General features: G+C 33.0%; 1 protein-coding gene across 1 annotated transcript in view; it reads right to left on the bottom strand.

Annotated features, from left to right (window-relative positions):
• The window catches only part of LOC126879464 (zinc finger protein 235-like), a 28,474-nt gene extending 12,046 nt beyond the window's left edge, over window positions 1-16,428 (bottom strand). Inside the window, exon 1 of the mRNA XM_050642485.1 lies at window positions 16,092-16,428. Coding sequence (XP_050498442.1) covers window positions 16,092-16,329 — 238 coding nt within the window. The 5' untranslated portion in view covers window positions 16,330-16,428. The remainder of the gene's footprint in view (window positions 1-16,091) is intronic.
• Window positions 16,429-17,463: the final 1,035 nt, after the last annotated feature.

The raw sequence follows: 17,463 nt of genomic DNA, 5'->3' as shown, positions 1-17,463 counted from the left end.
ACATACGTGTAACAGATACAACATTACTTATAACATACCAGACAAACTAAGCGACACTTTAGGCCTACAGTGCAATAATATGTCAAATTTAAAGAGTTTCCCAAGTTCAATTAATACAATATTATAAACATACAAATGTAATAAAAATTATTGTTCGCGAATATTCAATTTGGAATGCGATTTTGTTAATAAAAAAAATACTTATAACTTATGCAAAACCCAAGAGAGGCATTTATATTTATTTTTTTTGCGTTCATTTTCAAATTCGCCGTGCATATATTTTTGTGCATGGCGCTTGAGAGGGCATCACGTGACTAAAAACGACCAACCAACGACCTCGCTTCGGCCATCTTGGCATCTTCATCTTGGCCACCTTGCTTTGCCGTGGGTGGATCGTTGTTTCTATTATTTGTGCTTTTTAAGAATATTTTTTTAATTCGGATACTTTTATAATAGCTGTAATAGTATTATTAACATAGTGAATAAAATGGTGTCCTGTTTTTAACGCAGTTGGAGTAGCAGAAACAAATGTAGATAAAAAAATCTGCAGGAATAACGTTTTAATTATGACAGAAGCTCCAAACAAATGACTGTGAATGAAAAGCCCTATTAAAAGGTTAGTATGCAAATATGTAAACGAAGGCATGCCCTGTATTTCAGAAAATAAATTAATACTATTAATACCCTAATAATACCATTCATAAAAAATCTTTTAAGTAACCTAGATATAACAAAGTGAATAAAAGGCATAAATCAGAAGAATTATTATTTTATTTTATAAGTTAATAATTGGTCATATCCATTTATTATTTTAATAATAATTGTGAATAAGCCACAAACTTCGCTTATTCCTAACTAAAATAGTAAATAGAGATAATAACAATAGGATTTGTAAAACTAAAGTAATTCTTTTTGCGTTTTTGCTAATGTATGCCTTTATAAATAGGATGGTAGACCACACACTATAATATGCAGTACCAACTAATGAATACACAGAATATTATAGTCGATTTGCTAAACTCAGTCTCAGTACTACTGAGTCTCAGACACAACTGGCTAGTGATTTTAGTAAATAATTTTGCCAATTTGGTAAAATTGGCAAAAAAAAATAATAACTAAATAGTTAATAATTACTGTAATTTTGGCAAAATTGACCAAAAACAAAAAAAATTACCTACTAAAATCACTAGCCAGTTGTGTCAGAGTTTGGGGAACCGACTATACTAATAAACAATTTCTAAGCTGTTTTATAATATTTTGTGAGTCCATTAATCATATTTTTTATTTAAAACTAAAATTTGTTAATAATGCTTAGTAATGCATATATTTTGTATTTTTAGCTTTCCAGAAGATCCTGCGAAGAAGACATGAAGTATAGATCAGATTTGTTAATAGAGGAGTATGTTCAAAACACTTTTTAGAAAAACATATTGACAGAACTTCACTTTCATCTGTTCGTTTAAGAGACTGTGCTGTTCCAATAGCTTATGTCACACAGGTATATGCATTTTTTTTCTTGGTTTTAACATCTTTAAACGCGAAATACGCAATAGCTTATCGAATTGATGCCATGTTATTTTTCTTTATTAAGGTCTTTGTTTATTATTGTGTATGTGTATTAACAACAGAAACATTTTTGGTTATTCTTTATTTTATATTTCTTTATTTTATATTTTGTCATCAAGTGTTGTTCAGTCAATGTATGTAGTTTTCTTATGTACACCTTTATGGGTTTATACCTGGTGGATGTATATTTCAATAAATAAATAAATAAATAAATAACCTAATTAATAATACAGTCTGTACAATATAGATACTGTTGTAATTCATTATCTACATCGGAGATCTAAGTTGACATTGTTGCCCAACTGCAAAAAATTTTTGAATTCATTTTAAGTCAAATATATCACATAATTATTGCGAAGTAGATTATACAACAAAACAGATTAATATTCAATGTAAATAAATAAAAACATCAGAAATAGAAAACAAGAATTAAGGTATAATCTTATGTTACAGTTATTAAGGTACCAAGGGTATTATAAGGGTAATAACGCTTGAGGTCAATGGTGTTTTTAACAAGGGCCTGAGGGATATACGTTGACCGAAAGCGTTATTATTATAATACCTGTGGTGCCTTCAACATTTAATGTCTGACTAAATTATTCTTTATATGCGAAAAATTTGAATGAATTTTGAATTGATTAGTTTTTAAATAAGTACATTTACCAGTAACAGTAGTAACATAATTGTGGTAACCATAGTTTTACTTAGGTTGATATTTGTCAACTTGACAGTATCTAAGTCGTTATTTAAATTTAATGCCCAAGGGCGTGATATCATACTTAACAGACTTCGAAATGTCATTATTTGTCAAATAATGTACCAGTAGGACATTAAAGTAAATAATAAAAACAATACTAAATACTTATTTGTTTGTGAAAAATCTATTTCTTTGTGGCTTTTTTGTAATTAACTATTCTAATGAGGAAATAAGCCACAATTTACTTGAAAAAATAATTTTATTAAGGTTTCTACTTCCACGTCGGATGTCGTTGTCAAAATACAAAATGTTCATTATTATTATTTTATTTATTAAATATTATTTATTATTTATTTAAATATTATTTAATATTTATTTTTTTATTATTATTATTTATGCGTATTATTACCTGTAAATAATATTTCTTCTGATTGTTAATTGTAAAGGATAGAAAAATTACCTTTTATTTTATTTTCTTTTAGAATCAGCTGAGAGAAGTGGTCTACAAAAAACCAGAAAGGAAACGGAATATGTGGCTACGAAAAGCAAAAGAAAGGTTTACAAAGCAAATGTGACACATTTTTTTATAATATTTAGGAATGTCAGTAAATTACATTAAAAAATGTATGTAAAGATTTTTTGCAATAAAAATGTTTATATTTATCAAGGATGTATTATTTGGTATGGCCACATATCGTCAGTGATGTGACAATACCTCCTATCTGTTTTTTTCAAGAGATTTGTAAGATAGACTAAAAACTTGTTTCGGCCACCTCCTGTTTTCATATATTTTTTGACTTGTTTTGCAGTAAATTCAACTATCTATTTACTACAAAAAAGTCAGAATACGTACGAAAACAGAAAGTGACCTTAAAAAATGTTTTTCGTCTCCTGCAAACCTCATGAAAAAACATATAGGAGGTATTGTCACATTACTGACGATATATTTCAGTGAATGTCTAAAAAATATTCTGTGAATGTTCAAAGAACGTTCGTAGACATTCATGGAATGTTCTAACAAGACATTCAGTCTAAAAATATACTGTGAATGTCCAAAGAACATTCATGGAATGTTCCAACAAGACATTCAGTCTAAAAAATAGACTGTGAATGTCCAAAGAACATTCGTAGACATTCATGGAATGTTCCAACAGAACATTCTAAGAATATTTAAAATGCTGACACAGCACTTTCCTGGGACTTTCCAGGGACATTCGTGTGCATTTGGGGACATTCCAGGAATGTTTTCAATGTCCTGTGTGTACATTCTAGGAACATTCATGGAATGTTTTGTGTTATTAGGGATAATAATAATTTATAGTTCTTCTCTTTATATGTCGATAGAAAACACATGGCAACGATGTGTTTGAGCGATTCATGGTGAACACTGACTGACATTTTGACATAGACCACAAAACCGTCAAAGTGTGAAAGCTTGCTATGCGTGTAAACGGTGCCGGGTAACCAGCGACCGGGTGTGTGTGAAGCCGCTCTAATAGAGGAATTTACTCGGGATTAACAAATAAGCTGCAAGACCTAGATTATGCCGATAATATGTCTTTTAGCACATACAGGGCATGTAACTGCCAGTAAAAAGATTAGAAGAAGAATAAAAAAAGGTTGGCCTATAATTAAACTTCATCAAAACTAAAGAAATACTATTTGGCACCAAAAACAACCAATCTACTGTGATCAACAACCATAAAGTTAGAGAGAGAAATATAAAGAATTATCAGGGGACAAAGAAAAGAGTTTAACAAACTAATAAAATGAGACACATTCAGAAGGCAAAGGACAAACTATTTTAAATCACTACATATTTGCCAAAGGTGACGATAATGAACCACCAACACCAGAAGTGATAACAAATGAAGAAATATACATTGAGGAGGGAGGTTTGAAGAACAGATTAAGAAAATTAAAAGATACAGAATCGACATGAGAGGTCTGACTACCGAATGAACTCCTAAAGTGCAGACGACCAGATCAGACTAAACGACGATTAAAACCAATCCAAAAAATAATACAACAAAACAGAATACCACAAGAACGGTGATCAAGAATCTTGACAACTCCCTTCAAAAAGGGGGACAAATAGGCCCTGAAGAACTACAGAAGAATCAACCTATTAAACAGAACACTAAAATAATTAACAACCAGTGATAAAAAATAAACTGAACTCTAACTTTCCCCATGCATGAAATTATTCACAAATTACTTTTTATTTATTTATTTATTGTTAACAAACGGGGCAAGCCCATTGACAAAAAATATACAATTAGCAACATTTATAAAAATTACAAACAAATACTAAACAAAATACAAAATCATAAAACAAATATGTATACAGAATTACAATTAAATTTAGCGCTTCAGAGATTGTTTAAAGGCACTTAAGGACAAGTTAAAAAAATGAGGCAACCGATTAGCATGAGCAAGAAGTCTGACCAGACCTATATTCACAGAATAATTAGTTCGACGAAAAGGAATATGAAATAGTGTATTCTCACGAAGGACACGGGAAGGAATGTGGAAACAAACCAATTGAAGCAGTTCAGGTGAATGTATAATTCCGTTAACTAATTTAAAAATGAAGATGAGATCGAAATTAACTCATCTAGTAGACAGAGGATCAAGTTCTAAGTATCTCATCATATCAGAATATGATAAGGTCTGTGTAATTTAAAGGCACAGTGCATAAAGACCCGTCTTTGCACTCTCTCCAACTTTTGAACAGAGGATTGGACAAAGGGAAACCAGATTATGGTGGAATTTTCAAGTTGAGATCGGGCCAGAGAACAGTATAAAATTCTCAGCGAAGAAATGTTATGAAAATCCCTTGTATGCCTCTTAATAAACCCTAGCTGCCTAAGAGCCTTATTACAAATAAAATCAATATGCAAATTAAAGGATAAATCTCTCTGAAAAATGACACCAAGATCCTTGACGCTAGTGACTCTCTCAATCAAAAAACCATCCAAATTGTAATCAAAATTTACCATTTCCACTGATCGGTGAAACTGGATAACCTGACACTTGTCACGATTAATGACTAATCTGTTATTATCACACCAATTCGCAAATAAGTCGAGAGATTTCTGTAGCCTAGCACAATCAGAGTAATCCCGAACAGAACAAAACAACTTTATGTCATCGGCATATGCCAACACTTCGCAGTCAGTGAATGATTTAATAGCATCGTCAATAAAAACTGCAAACAATAAAGGTCCCAAGTGGAACCCCTGAGGCACTCCTGAGAGTGGAAAATACTCATTAGAAGTGAAACCATTCAGTTTGACACATAAATACCTGTCCCGCAAGTAAGTTTTCAACCAGCAAAGAAGTTTACCACTCACACCAAAACATTCCAATTTATGCAATAAAAGGCCATGATCTACCCTATCGAACGCTTTGGACAGATCAGTATAAATGGAATCCACCTGTAAACCGTCCACGAAAGCATTTACAATATGATCCGTGTAAAGAAGAAGGTTGGTCGAAATAGAACAGCCAGGCAGAAAACCATGTTGAGCAGTATGTAGTTGATTTTTCAAATTATCTGTCAAGAAATCAGTTACCAGGCCTTCAAAAATTTTAGGAATGGTAGAAAGAATTGTTATTGAATGATAATTAAAATGACTTATCGCCAGATTTGTGAATGGGTTTCACATAGGCTTTCTTAAACTGTGATGGAAAATGGCCCTCTGCCAGGGATCTGTTAAAAATAAGCCATAATGGTCTACACAAAGAAAATGAACAATTCCTTAAAAACAAGTTTGATATCATATCAGGGCCAGGGCCTTTACTAGTATCAAGATTATCCAAGCAGTCCAAAACTTTAGTTATTTTAACAGTAAAAGAGTGAATAAGGCAGCGATTGCTATCAGATGGATCAACCCAGTCATCAGTGTAAGATGTGAAAGTATTATAGGCAGTGCTGAAGAAGGTGGCAAAAGCATCAACAATTGACTGAGGCTCACCATAGACAGAATCATTCAACTTCATACAACCAGGAATATCAAAATTACTCCGCATAGAATTAACCAACCTCCAAAACGGTTTTATATTTTCATTAAGTAATAAGTCCTCAGTACTTTCAACAAACTCCGCATAACAATATCTACTTCTCTGCTTACAAAATGCTCTCAGAGTACAGAAATCGTCATAATCATCACAACAACCTGTCTTTTTAAATCTGGCGTGATACGATTTTTTCAATGAGACAAGATGCTTCAATTCGCCATCAAACCATAGCGATTGAAGGAACATACTGGTTTATGCAACCATACATAACATGATAAAAGGCATCCACACATTCTTCCGCATTCAAGTTCGAAAATAAGTAATTGAAGTTCATCGATAGAAAAGCGCTGTTTAAACTCTCGTACACCGCATGTAAGAAATCGTATCTCACCTCACTCCCACTCATGCAATCAGGTGCATCCAGACAGTGGCGGATCCAGGGGGGGGGGCACGGGGGCACGTGCCCCCCCCCCCCCCCCAGACGAAATAAAAATACACTAGATAAAATGGGTTCAAAAGTTCTTTTATGAAACATATTGTACCTGATTCAAATAATTTATTTCGGGAACATAAATGCATTAATTGGTTATATTACAATATTATATTATTTCATAAAATACAATATATTCTGCTCTACACTTCTACAGTCAACATAATATGTTATATCTGCTCATAGAACTGATATTCATGTCAGTTTCGGTTTCTACTTTACCAGCACGGCTACAACTACGACAGTCGGCGCTGAGCTGAAAATCTTGCATTGAAAATCCTCCACCAAGAGCAGTACAACCGCATAACAACTAGCGCATGCCCGCATCCACCCGCTATCCGCCATTTTACTAGCTCAGTTTCCCAGTTTGTGATCAGAGCTTATAAACGTGTTTATGCCAACGTGCCGTAATTCAGAACTCACAATAAAAAACTAAAATTTTCTCGTTTCTACTCGTTTTGTCAGTGTTGTGTTGTGTTGTGTAAAATGAGTTCTAGTGGAAAGAATAAAAGACAACTAGGCCTTGACTCCTTCTTTTCTAAAAAACCTAAGGTAAGTTCGATAAACATATTCATTTAGTTAACACTGTCTTCATTGCATTGGCTTACTGTTAAAACTTACTCCTGAAATTCCTAGATCATGTTGTTTTACGATGTTTAGGTCTACTATAGGTTCAAGCGAGAGTATAAGTAATAGATTTCTTGTATTTTATTTCTGGATTTATAACTGATCATATTGATGATTTCGAACTTATTACTGCTAATGCATTTACATACTAAAAAGCACAATGAAGTGTTTGCTAATGCATTTACATAGTAAAAAGCACAATGAAGTGTTTTTATAGCAAGTTTATTCGAAATTAATGAGCCTAGTTTTATTAAAGATATTACTGTATACCTATGTTTCTGATTCTCTTTAAGCAAGTTTCTGGCAATTTTCCACAATCACACTAGATAACTAGATTCTCCTAAATATTGGACACTGTGGCAGTAGGCCTAGTTATTAAAGTTTAATAGTTTGTTGAATAAATATATGTACACCAAATTACAGAATATACATTTCTGAAGGTTTTATCAATTAGGATAAATAAAACATAGTTCAGAGAGGTAAAATTATTAATTCGAGGTAAAATATACAACTTTTTTATTTCAAAAGTTTGTCGTTTGCCCTAAAAGCTGTTTGTTTTCAAATATTTATCGAAAAATGCCAAAAAAGGCATTTTCGACAGTTAGAATTATTATTTATTTTTAGTATTAATTAGGAATTATAGGAAATGCGACATATGACGGCAATGAAATGGACTGGCGATGAACCGGCGGCATCGAAACGTCCCATTCCGCTTAAAAACCATACATTTTACAAAAAATATACCTACAAGACGCAAAGATTTGAGTATTTTAATTTTCTAAACAAATACAAAATATTATTGAGATCAGGTTACAAATAACTGAGAACATTAAGTTTTTATTAAAGAAATACCAATCTTGCGATATTTTGGGTATGCTATATTTTCATGTAGGTAATGTTTATTGTATTTTCGTAATTTTCAGGTGGACCATGCAGATTCCCAACCAGAAAATCAAACAACAGCTAACAGTAACATCCTTGTTAAAGAGGCTAATATATTTGGAGATAAGGAATCAGGAACAGATCGCTCTGCATCAGGATTATTAGTCAGCACTTGTAACTTATCTGTTCGCGATTTTGGTCGTCTTCTTAAGAATGGAGACGTCACACCATCACTTCTAACAGATGAAGAGAAATTTCAATGGGTAAAAAACCCTTGGGTGCCATGTCAAAGTTTCATATTCCAAATGGTCTCTGAAGGCAAGAAAAACCGCTCTTTTCAGAAAAGCTGGTTAGAAACACATGAATGGCTAGTTTACAGTAAACTAGTACATGGTGGTTTATGCAAGTACTGTGTTATGTTTGGTCGTAGAGAAGGTGGGAATAATGATGTTAAATTGGGAAAGTTGGTTGTTCAGCCAATGACTTCTTATAAAAAGGCTACTGAATTGCTGAAGAATCATGCAAGTACTGAATACCACAGCCGAAATGTGGTTGCATATCGTAACTTTTGTTTGATTCATGAAGGCAAGATTAGCAATGTAGTAGCTTGTATGAATACAGCAGAAAAAAAATGATCGAAGAGAATCGCAAAAAGCTGATTCCCATTATTAAGACAGTTATTTTATGTGGGGTACAAAATATACCACTTCGTGGCCACAGAGATGATGGTATAATTGATCTAAACACTGAGAGCTGCTTCCGGGAAGGTAATTTTCGGGCACTATTGCAATTCAGGGTGGATGCGGGGGATGAGGTTCTAAGCTCTCATTTAAAATCTTGTGGAAAGAATGCTAGCTACATAAGCAAAACAACTCAGAATGAGATAATTGAATGTTGCGGCGATGTGATCACTGACAAGATCATATCTAAAGTAAAAGAATCAAAGTTTTTTACTATTATGGCAGACGAAACGACAGATTTGTCGCTTAAAGAACAGCTAACCATCTGCATTAGATATTTCGACACCAAGAAATGCAAAATTGAGGAAGACTTTATCAAGTTCGTTGATGTTGTTGATCTAACTGGAGAGAACCTAGCAAACACTATTGCTCAAGAACTAAAAAAACTTAATGTTGATTTAGCTAACTGCCGTGGTCAAGCTTTTGACGGGTCTTCCAACATGAGTGGGGTTTTCAAAGGCGTACAAGCCCGAATTTCACAGATCCAGCCTCTGGCAATGTACACTCACTGTGCCAATCACAGATTGAATTTGGCAATTAGTAAAGCTTGCTCTATTGCTAGCATTAGGAATACCATGGGAGTTATATCTTCCGTAGCAGTTTTCTTCCGTGATTCTCCAGCAAGATTTAAAATTTTGGAAAATGAAGTAAGAGAGAATCACAACCTGAAACCAGGAACTCATGGCCTGAAAAAACTCTGTGAAACAAGGTGGATTGAAAGACACGATGCTATTTTGACTTTTGTGGAACACCTTCCTACACTCCCTGCTGCTCTAGAAACCATCGTTAATTCCCCTCAAGGCAAGGGAAGCAATGCATTTTCTTTCATGCACTCTATTCTTTCATCCGAGTTTTTGGTCAGTGTGGTAGTGTTAGCTGAGGTCCTTGGAATAACCTTACCACTAGCACGTAAACTTCAAGCTGAGTACATGGACGTACTTAAAGCAACTGAGCTTGTAGAAGCCACTACAAAAATCCTACAAGAGAGAAGAAACAACAGCACCGACACATTCAAGGAGTTATTCAGTCAATCAACAAAGCTGGCGGAAGAAATGGGTACAGATATTCAGAAGCCCAGGACAACATCCCTTCAAAAAAACCGAGCCAATGTCCAGGCTGAAACGGTTGAAGAATATTATAGGATGACAATTTACATCCCATTTCTGGATTTTGTTATCAATGAACTGATGGCAAGATTTCCCAAAAATGAAATGGAATGTGTAGGTAAGCTACAACATCTTCTCTCACCAGATCTCAATGATGATCAAATAAGGGATATTCTTCAAGGAGCTCGTAAATATGAATATGATTTACCGTGCTTCTCTGCTCTGAAAGGTGAGCTACAAATTTGGAAACACCTGTGGTCCAATTCTGCAAAAGAAATGCCAAAACATCCAGCACAGGCATACAAGTTCGCCGAACCACTGCCAAATGTACAAGTTTTACTGCAGCTGCTGTGCACTCTTCCTGTGACGACGAGTACAGCGGAGCGAACCTTTTCGGCTTTGCGTCGTATGAAGACATATCTGCGAACGACCATGACGGAAGAGAGGCTTAATGGACTGGCATTACTCCATGTTCACCAAGACTTATCTAGTGCATTGGACGCCGAAGAAGTCTAGGACGTGTACGCAAGGAAGCACAAGCGAAAGCTGTCTCTCAAGATTTTATAAGATTGTCGAAGAAAAAGTAATTTTATTCATGTTTTTAGCTGTATTATATTGAAATACAGTATACGTATACTTATGTGTTGTGTATTTTTATCATGTAAACAACATTTTGGAGATCTTAAATTCATGGTAACTAACAGCTTACAGGTCGAGGTCTTCTGACCAGTATTTTTGAATTAAAATGGTAATATTCGATATTAATAATTCTAAAGTTCCTAATAAAATGCAAACAAATAATTTTGAATACAACTGCATATTTTATTATAAATAAGTTAATTTATTAAAAAAATTAGGTTTAGGTATTTAGTCATCGCAATTCACAAATCTCACTGTAATACATAATATTCCTTATTCTAAGTTTGAACCTTGTGCCCCCCCCCCCCCAACACAATTTTCTGGATCCGCCCCTGCATCCAGAGACATTTCTATAGTAAGTGCAGGATGATAGCGATCACATGGAACCAGAACATCATCCGCAACTTTAACATTATAAATAAAGCTATTACTGAAAACTAAGTCTAACATTTCATTATAAAAATTCGGTATTGTATTAACAATAACATTGGCTGATGAACCACCACCAACAATGGTCACTCTACCAATCTCATTAGTCCAGGAAATGCCAGGCAAGTTGTAGTCACCCACACAGTATATAATATTATCAGGAAACGTGTCACATACATATTCCAGTGACAAACAATGAGCTTCATATACCTCCCTCCCAGAGCCAGGAGGAATGTAAACGCTGCCAATGCAAAATTGATTCTGTACAGTCACCCATAGTTGTTCACAGTAAACGCGGTATGAGGAATGTCAATCAGTGATGAGTGAAAGCAGCTCCTCACCGCAATTACAATGCCCCCACCACGTGTTTTGCCAGTAGCAGCAAAGTCTCTATCCTTTCTAAATATGGAAAAACCATTAAGGCCAAGTTCAGCGTCAACAATTTCCTGGCACAGCCACGTTTCCACCAAAATGATAATATCATATGCGTTAGAAGCAGCATTATTACACAATAGATTTAGTTTAGTCCTAAGCCCTCGCACATTCTGGCAATATACAGAGAATTGTTTCTTGGATTTTATAAAAAATTGTCTCCACTTTTATTTTCTAGGTGGTTCTTAGAGTTTCTGGATCGACGTGGGGGATTGCTGGTAAATTCCCTAACCCTGACCATGCTAGGCCAAGATGACGAACTCAACATAGCATCAAACATGCTTTCACGGACACCAACTCTAAAGGATCTATAGTAATTATTGGCAGTCAGCTGCTTTACCAATACATCCAGCCCTTTGAGACTATTTTTCTTAAGTATATAGGCTTTAACATCTTCGGGAGTTACATCGGGAGAAAAGTTGTTAACATGCAAAAATCTCATCTTTTCTACTCCACTAAATTCAGCATTGGCATCAGAACCAACCATGTCATTTATACTAGGTCTCTTTTTTAATCAGAGAAACTAGTATCACAAAATTAATGCTTGTCTATAGAAACCACAAAAGTTAAACATGGATAAACAATATAGCATGTCGTTGATACCTTGTTTACTATGAATTTTGACGTTTATGATTTTAAGTGACAGAGGCATTAGTGCATTTGTTGGTTATTATTTGAATTACTGTTTATTTGGTTTTTCAAATTATTTAAGTTTTAGTCCTTATATACAGGGTGGTTCATCTTATTCGCCTCGGTGTCTGCACGGAAAACCACTTTTTTAAAAAAATTTCTTCACAGAAATATACAGGGCCATTAATGCTACAATCTAAAAATAATGTGAATTATACAGGGTGCTCCAAAAAAGACTGGTATATCAAAGTTATATTTTTCCTTATGGAATGCCCTATATCTGATGACATTATTGAATTGACCTTGAAAAATAAGCTATACTTTCGTAAGGGTTCCCTATACCTAAATACAGGGTATTTTGATTTATTTCGAATTTTATAAAAATGTAAGGTTTTAGAAAAAAATAAATATCTACGAATCTAAGAATCAGTAACAAATTCTTTCTTGGATCTTAATAATTGACTATTTACAATACTTAAGGAGATGCTTATTGCTACAAAGTTTCTTACAGGGTGGTCAAAATATGAGATTTTTCGATTAACAAATTCAAGCTGTAATAACTTACTTATTTTAAATGGAACACCCTGTATCTTACTAGTCTATCGCGTAAAAAATATACTTAGCTTTCAATTTGTATTAGTGTTTCCTATACCTATCTTTTTACAGAGTGGTCAAAATATTAGATTGTTCTATTAACAAATTCAAGCTGTAATAACTTACTTATTTTAAATGGAACACCCTGTATCTTACTAGTCTGTCGAGTAGAAAATTTATTTAGCTTTCAATTGATTTCTTAATTTGTAAGCTTTAAAAATTAGAAGTAAGTAAATAATATGTTGTGGTTATGTACAACACATCACCAACACTGGCAATAGACTAAGACAAGATACTGTCATTAATAAAATTTTCATTGTTATCATGTAATCACACAGAGTGTTGTATTATTTTAGTTGATTTTAGCCTACAGGTGACATTGAATAATATGTTTATATTAAACTGCATACCCTATATTAGATGCCGTATTCTGGAAGATATTTAAATTATATTTTATTCCGTATAAGTATTTTCCATATCTTAAGCCAACGGTTATTAAGTAAATTTAAGAACACCACTTTTTGTTTGAATCTTTGAATCGCAATTACAAACAATTAAATGCAATGGCTACTATGACGAAAACGAGCCTATTGTACAAAAATATGTAAAAATGGGTATTTACAGAATAACATGGGAATTTATATTTACAGAATAACATGTATTTTGAGAATGTTTACATGGAATTGAAGAGATTTTTAATATCTTCCATTATAAAGAATAGAATATCGAGTATGTCATATAAAATAAGAACATTCTGTGTGATTAAATGATAAAAATGTGAATTTTATCAACAAAAGTATCTTGACCAAGATATTTAAGTATATTGCCGGTGTTGGTGATGTGTTGTACATAACCACGACATAGGTTTTAATTTTAAATTTTAAAAGCTTACAAATTAGGAAATCTTTAAATATTTAAAAAAAAGAAGGGAGATAGGTATAGGAAACCCTAATAAGAATTGAAAGCTAAGTAAATTTTCTACACAATAGATTAGTAAAATACAGGGTGTTCCATTTAAAATAAGTAAGTTATTACAGCTTGAACTTGTTAATAGAACAATCTAATATTTTGACCACCCTGTAAAAGATAGGTATAGGAAACCCTAATATAAATTGAAAGCTACGTAAATTTTCTACGCGATAGACAAGTAAGATACAGGGTGTTCTATTTAAAATAAGTAAGTTATTACAGCTTGAAGTTGTTAATAGAACAATCTCATATTTTGACCACCCTGTAAGAAATTTTGTTGAAGTAAGCATCTGTTTAAGTGTGCTAAGTTCCTGTTTAAGTTTATTATTAAGATCCAAGAAAGAATTTGTTACTGATTCTTAGATTTGTAGATATTTATTTCTTTCTAAAACCTTACATTTTCATAAAAATCGAAATAAGTCAACACACCCTGTATTTAAGTATAGGGAACCCTTATGAAACTATAGCTTATTTTTTAAGGTCAATTCAGTAATGTCATCAGATATAGGGCATTCCATAATAAAAAATATTACTTTGATATACCACTCTTTTTTGGAGCACCCTGTATAATTTACATTATTTTTAGATTGTAGTATTAAAGGCCCTTTATATTTCTGTGAAGAAATTTTTTTTAAATATCAAGTGGTTTTCCATACAGAGACTGAGGCGAATAAGATGAACCACCCTGTATATGTTATTGTAATTTTTATTTTCAAACATAATTATTGTTAGAATGACTAGGGAGCATCCATAAACTACGTCGTTGAAAAGAGGGAGGGGGACTTTGCTTATTACGACAGTATACAACAGGGGGGAGGGTGTCATAAGTGCACATCCGATGTCGTTTGAAGTTCACGAATTTAAAAAATATACCCTATTTTAGAATGAAAAAGAATTTGTATATTACTTTTATCGCATACTTTTCATTTCGTTTTTATCACTCACAGCCTTAATAATATTGCTAGCAGTTTTATATAGAATAACAAACAATAAAACATTGTCCTATGTCTTTAAACAAATGCTTCTTTTCAGAACAACATCTGGAAGCAATAAATATTAAACTGTTCACTTATTTGCTGAATACTCTGTGTGAAAAAATTCTAAAAGAATGAATAGAAATAAAATATTCTTTTCTATTTAGTTAGTACATTGTATCTATTTATACTAGAAATGGCATTGAAATCAAAACAAAATAAGAAGTATCAAGATTTATATGATGCAGTTAAGAAAGCATAGGAACTCCGATAAAAGTGTTATTTTTTGTCCCTATAAAGCTAATTATTAGTTGTACAGTGAATTGAGAGAGTATGTACGCGGATATTAATGAGCTACATAGTAATACTGATTTGGATACATTCGTAAATAAACTGTGATAGCTAACTTTTAAAAATCTAGGAATAACATGGAATTTAAAAAAAATCACTAAAAAGGGAGGTCATGAGTTGCAATTGCGACATCAGTATGAGGGGGGGGTCAACTGCAAATGACACTTTACGACGGAAGGGGGGAGGGTATTAAAAACTCCAAAAATTTTACGACATAGTTTATGGATGTTCCCCTAACTACTATCCTCTCTTAATTTGATTACTTCAGGTAAGTACCTATTTATTTTTTTACGAGTGTGGCTATAGTTCTGTCGAATGGAAACTTATGTTTATTTACGAGATTACTGCTTAACTTTTTGTTTTTTTTTTAATTTACTTATTACTGTTCTATATTTATCTTTATACTAGTAATAGTAGGTAGGTATGATGTTTAAGCTGTTTAATGTTGAGTCGATCAATCTCCTCAATAGTGAAAAAAGATTCAACACTTCAATAAAATAACTTTATAAAAATATGTCTACAGGATAATAACCATTTCCTAATTATTACCTGACGGTTGACGGTACGTATCAATGATACTAAGCATCGACGTATGTTTCACTTTATGTTTTGAATTAACTTGTTTGAAAATGTATCATGACCAACGAACTGTCAATACTGATGGAATGGCCCCGTCCCATTCAAACAGTGAAGCGAAACAGTGGCCAACATACAAGAGAGAGACAGAGAATGCCAGGGAAAATTTGCTACAACTATTTGCATCCTTCCCTGACTACGCTATCTCATCCTGGTCGCATTAAATTCGCTTCATGCCCATTCCATCAGTAGTGACAGTTCATTGGGCATGACGCATGGACAAAGATGAAATGGAACAACTATATTAATAATAGCCAGAAAAAATGGGATAAACACCTACATATAAATGGTATATTTGCTGCTTACCTTTTTCAGTTTTTTGCTTTTCTTTAAGCAAGTTAAGTTTATTACCATCCTGTTCTGTTCCAGGATTTACCGCTAATTCCTTAAAGTCTAAATAATCAGAGGTGTCACCTATACCCTTAGTATTGATTTCCTCTTTAATTTCACATTTAAAGCCATCCAGAAGAGCATAACCCATACCATCATACTCTATTTCCACTTTACATGACGTCTCCCCACTAAATTCTTGTTTTACTTCCATTTTAAATTTATTTTTTGAGTTTCAATAACATATTTATACACTCAAAACCAAAATAATTCAGAGTCATGACTCATGAGCAATGAGTCCAAAACAAACAAAATCAACATGAAAATGTAAATAAACATGATAAATAAATCAACATGAAATCAACCATAACCATAGCCACCTTTACTTAACAAGCCTCAAGCCATGAAGTTGAAACTTGGCAACATCTATTGGTAGACCGATTAATTCTGACAGTTCTCATTTGTTTTTAAATAATTTTCACTGTATTTACAGAGAAACTGAAACATTTTACAATATTTCGTGCTCCAAATTATAAAGAACATTAAAAGGTATGTTATTAAGATGATTTTAGTTCAATATAATATATTTTTATAAAAACTTGCGTGCATATAGAAATCCGTCCACTTAAAAATTTTGTCATTTTTAATGTCTCATATTTCCTAAACCTGTTGGCAGATTTAAGTGATTCTTATAATATGTTATAGCCTAATTCTTTAACAATAGCTCTGTAATAATATTGTTGGTAAACAGTTAAATTTTTATGGTGTACCGGGCATTAAAAAAAATACTGAAATTAAAACCCAACTATAGACTCCGGTTTTCTTAACATTCTGTTTTTTTGATTAATTTGCTTATGTTTAACAACTAGATTTGTTCTTTATCAATTCAGGGTGTTTCTAAATAAGTTCGACAAACTTTAAGGGGAAAGGAACAAAATGAAAAATTTTGACGCCTGTATTTTAAAGGTAATCATTTTTTTCGAATTCTGAGAAAACTAATAGTATTTTTGAAAAATTGAAACGCAGAATAAAAGATTACTTTATTACCGAGGGCCAAAAGTCCCTTATAATGAATAAAAAGTTTTTTTAATGACATATTTGAAACTAAAAATCACCGCTGTGTCTAGGTACACGCTAACGTGTACGCAAATAAAAAAGTTAGGTGCACGCTTAAACGTCATCAAGTCAGTGAGGTCATTATTTAGCGTGTACTATGACTGGGTTTTTTGGTACACGCTAATTTGAGCCACGTGTATGCTGTGGTATTATAAAGGCTGTATGACACTATACATTTTCTTGTATCATTTCTAATATCGTTTCTGATATGTCAAAAAAATGCATAGTGTCA

The sequence above is a fragment of the Diabrotica virgifera genome, chromosome 1, assembly GCF_917563875.1.
Source record: "Diabrotica virgifera virgifera chromosome 1, PGI_DIABVI_V3a".
NCBI lineage: Eukaryota > Metazoa > Arthropoda > Insecta > Coleoptera > Chrysomelidae > Diabrotica > Diabrotica virgifera.
Note: the sequence above shows the minus strand (reverse complement) of the source record. Positions and strands in the feature narration are given on the sequence as shown.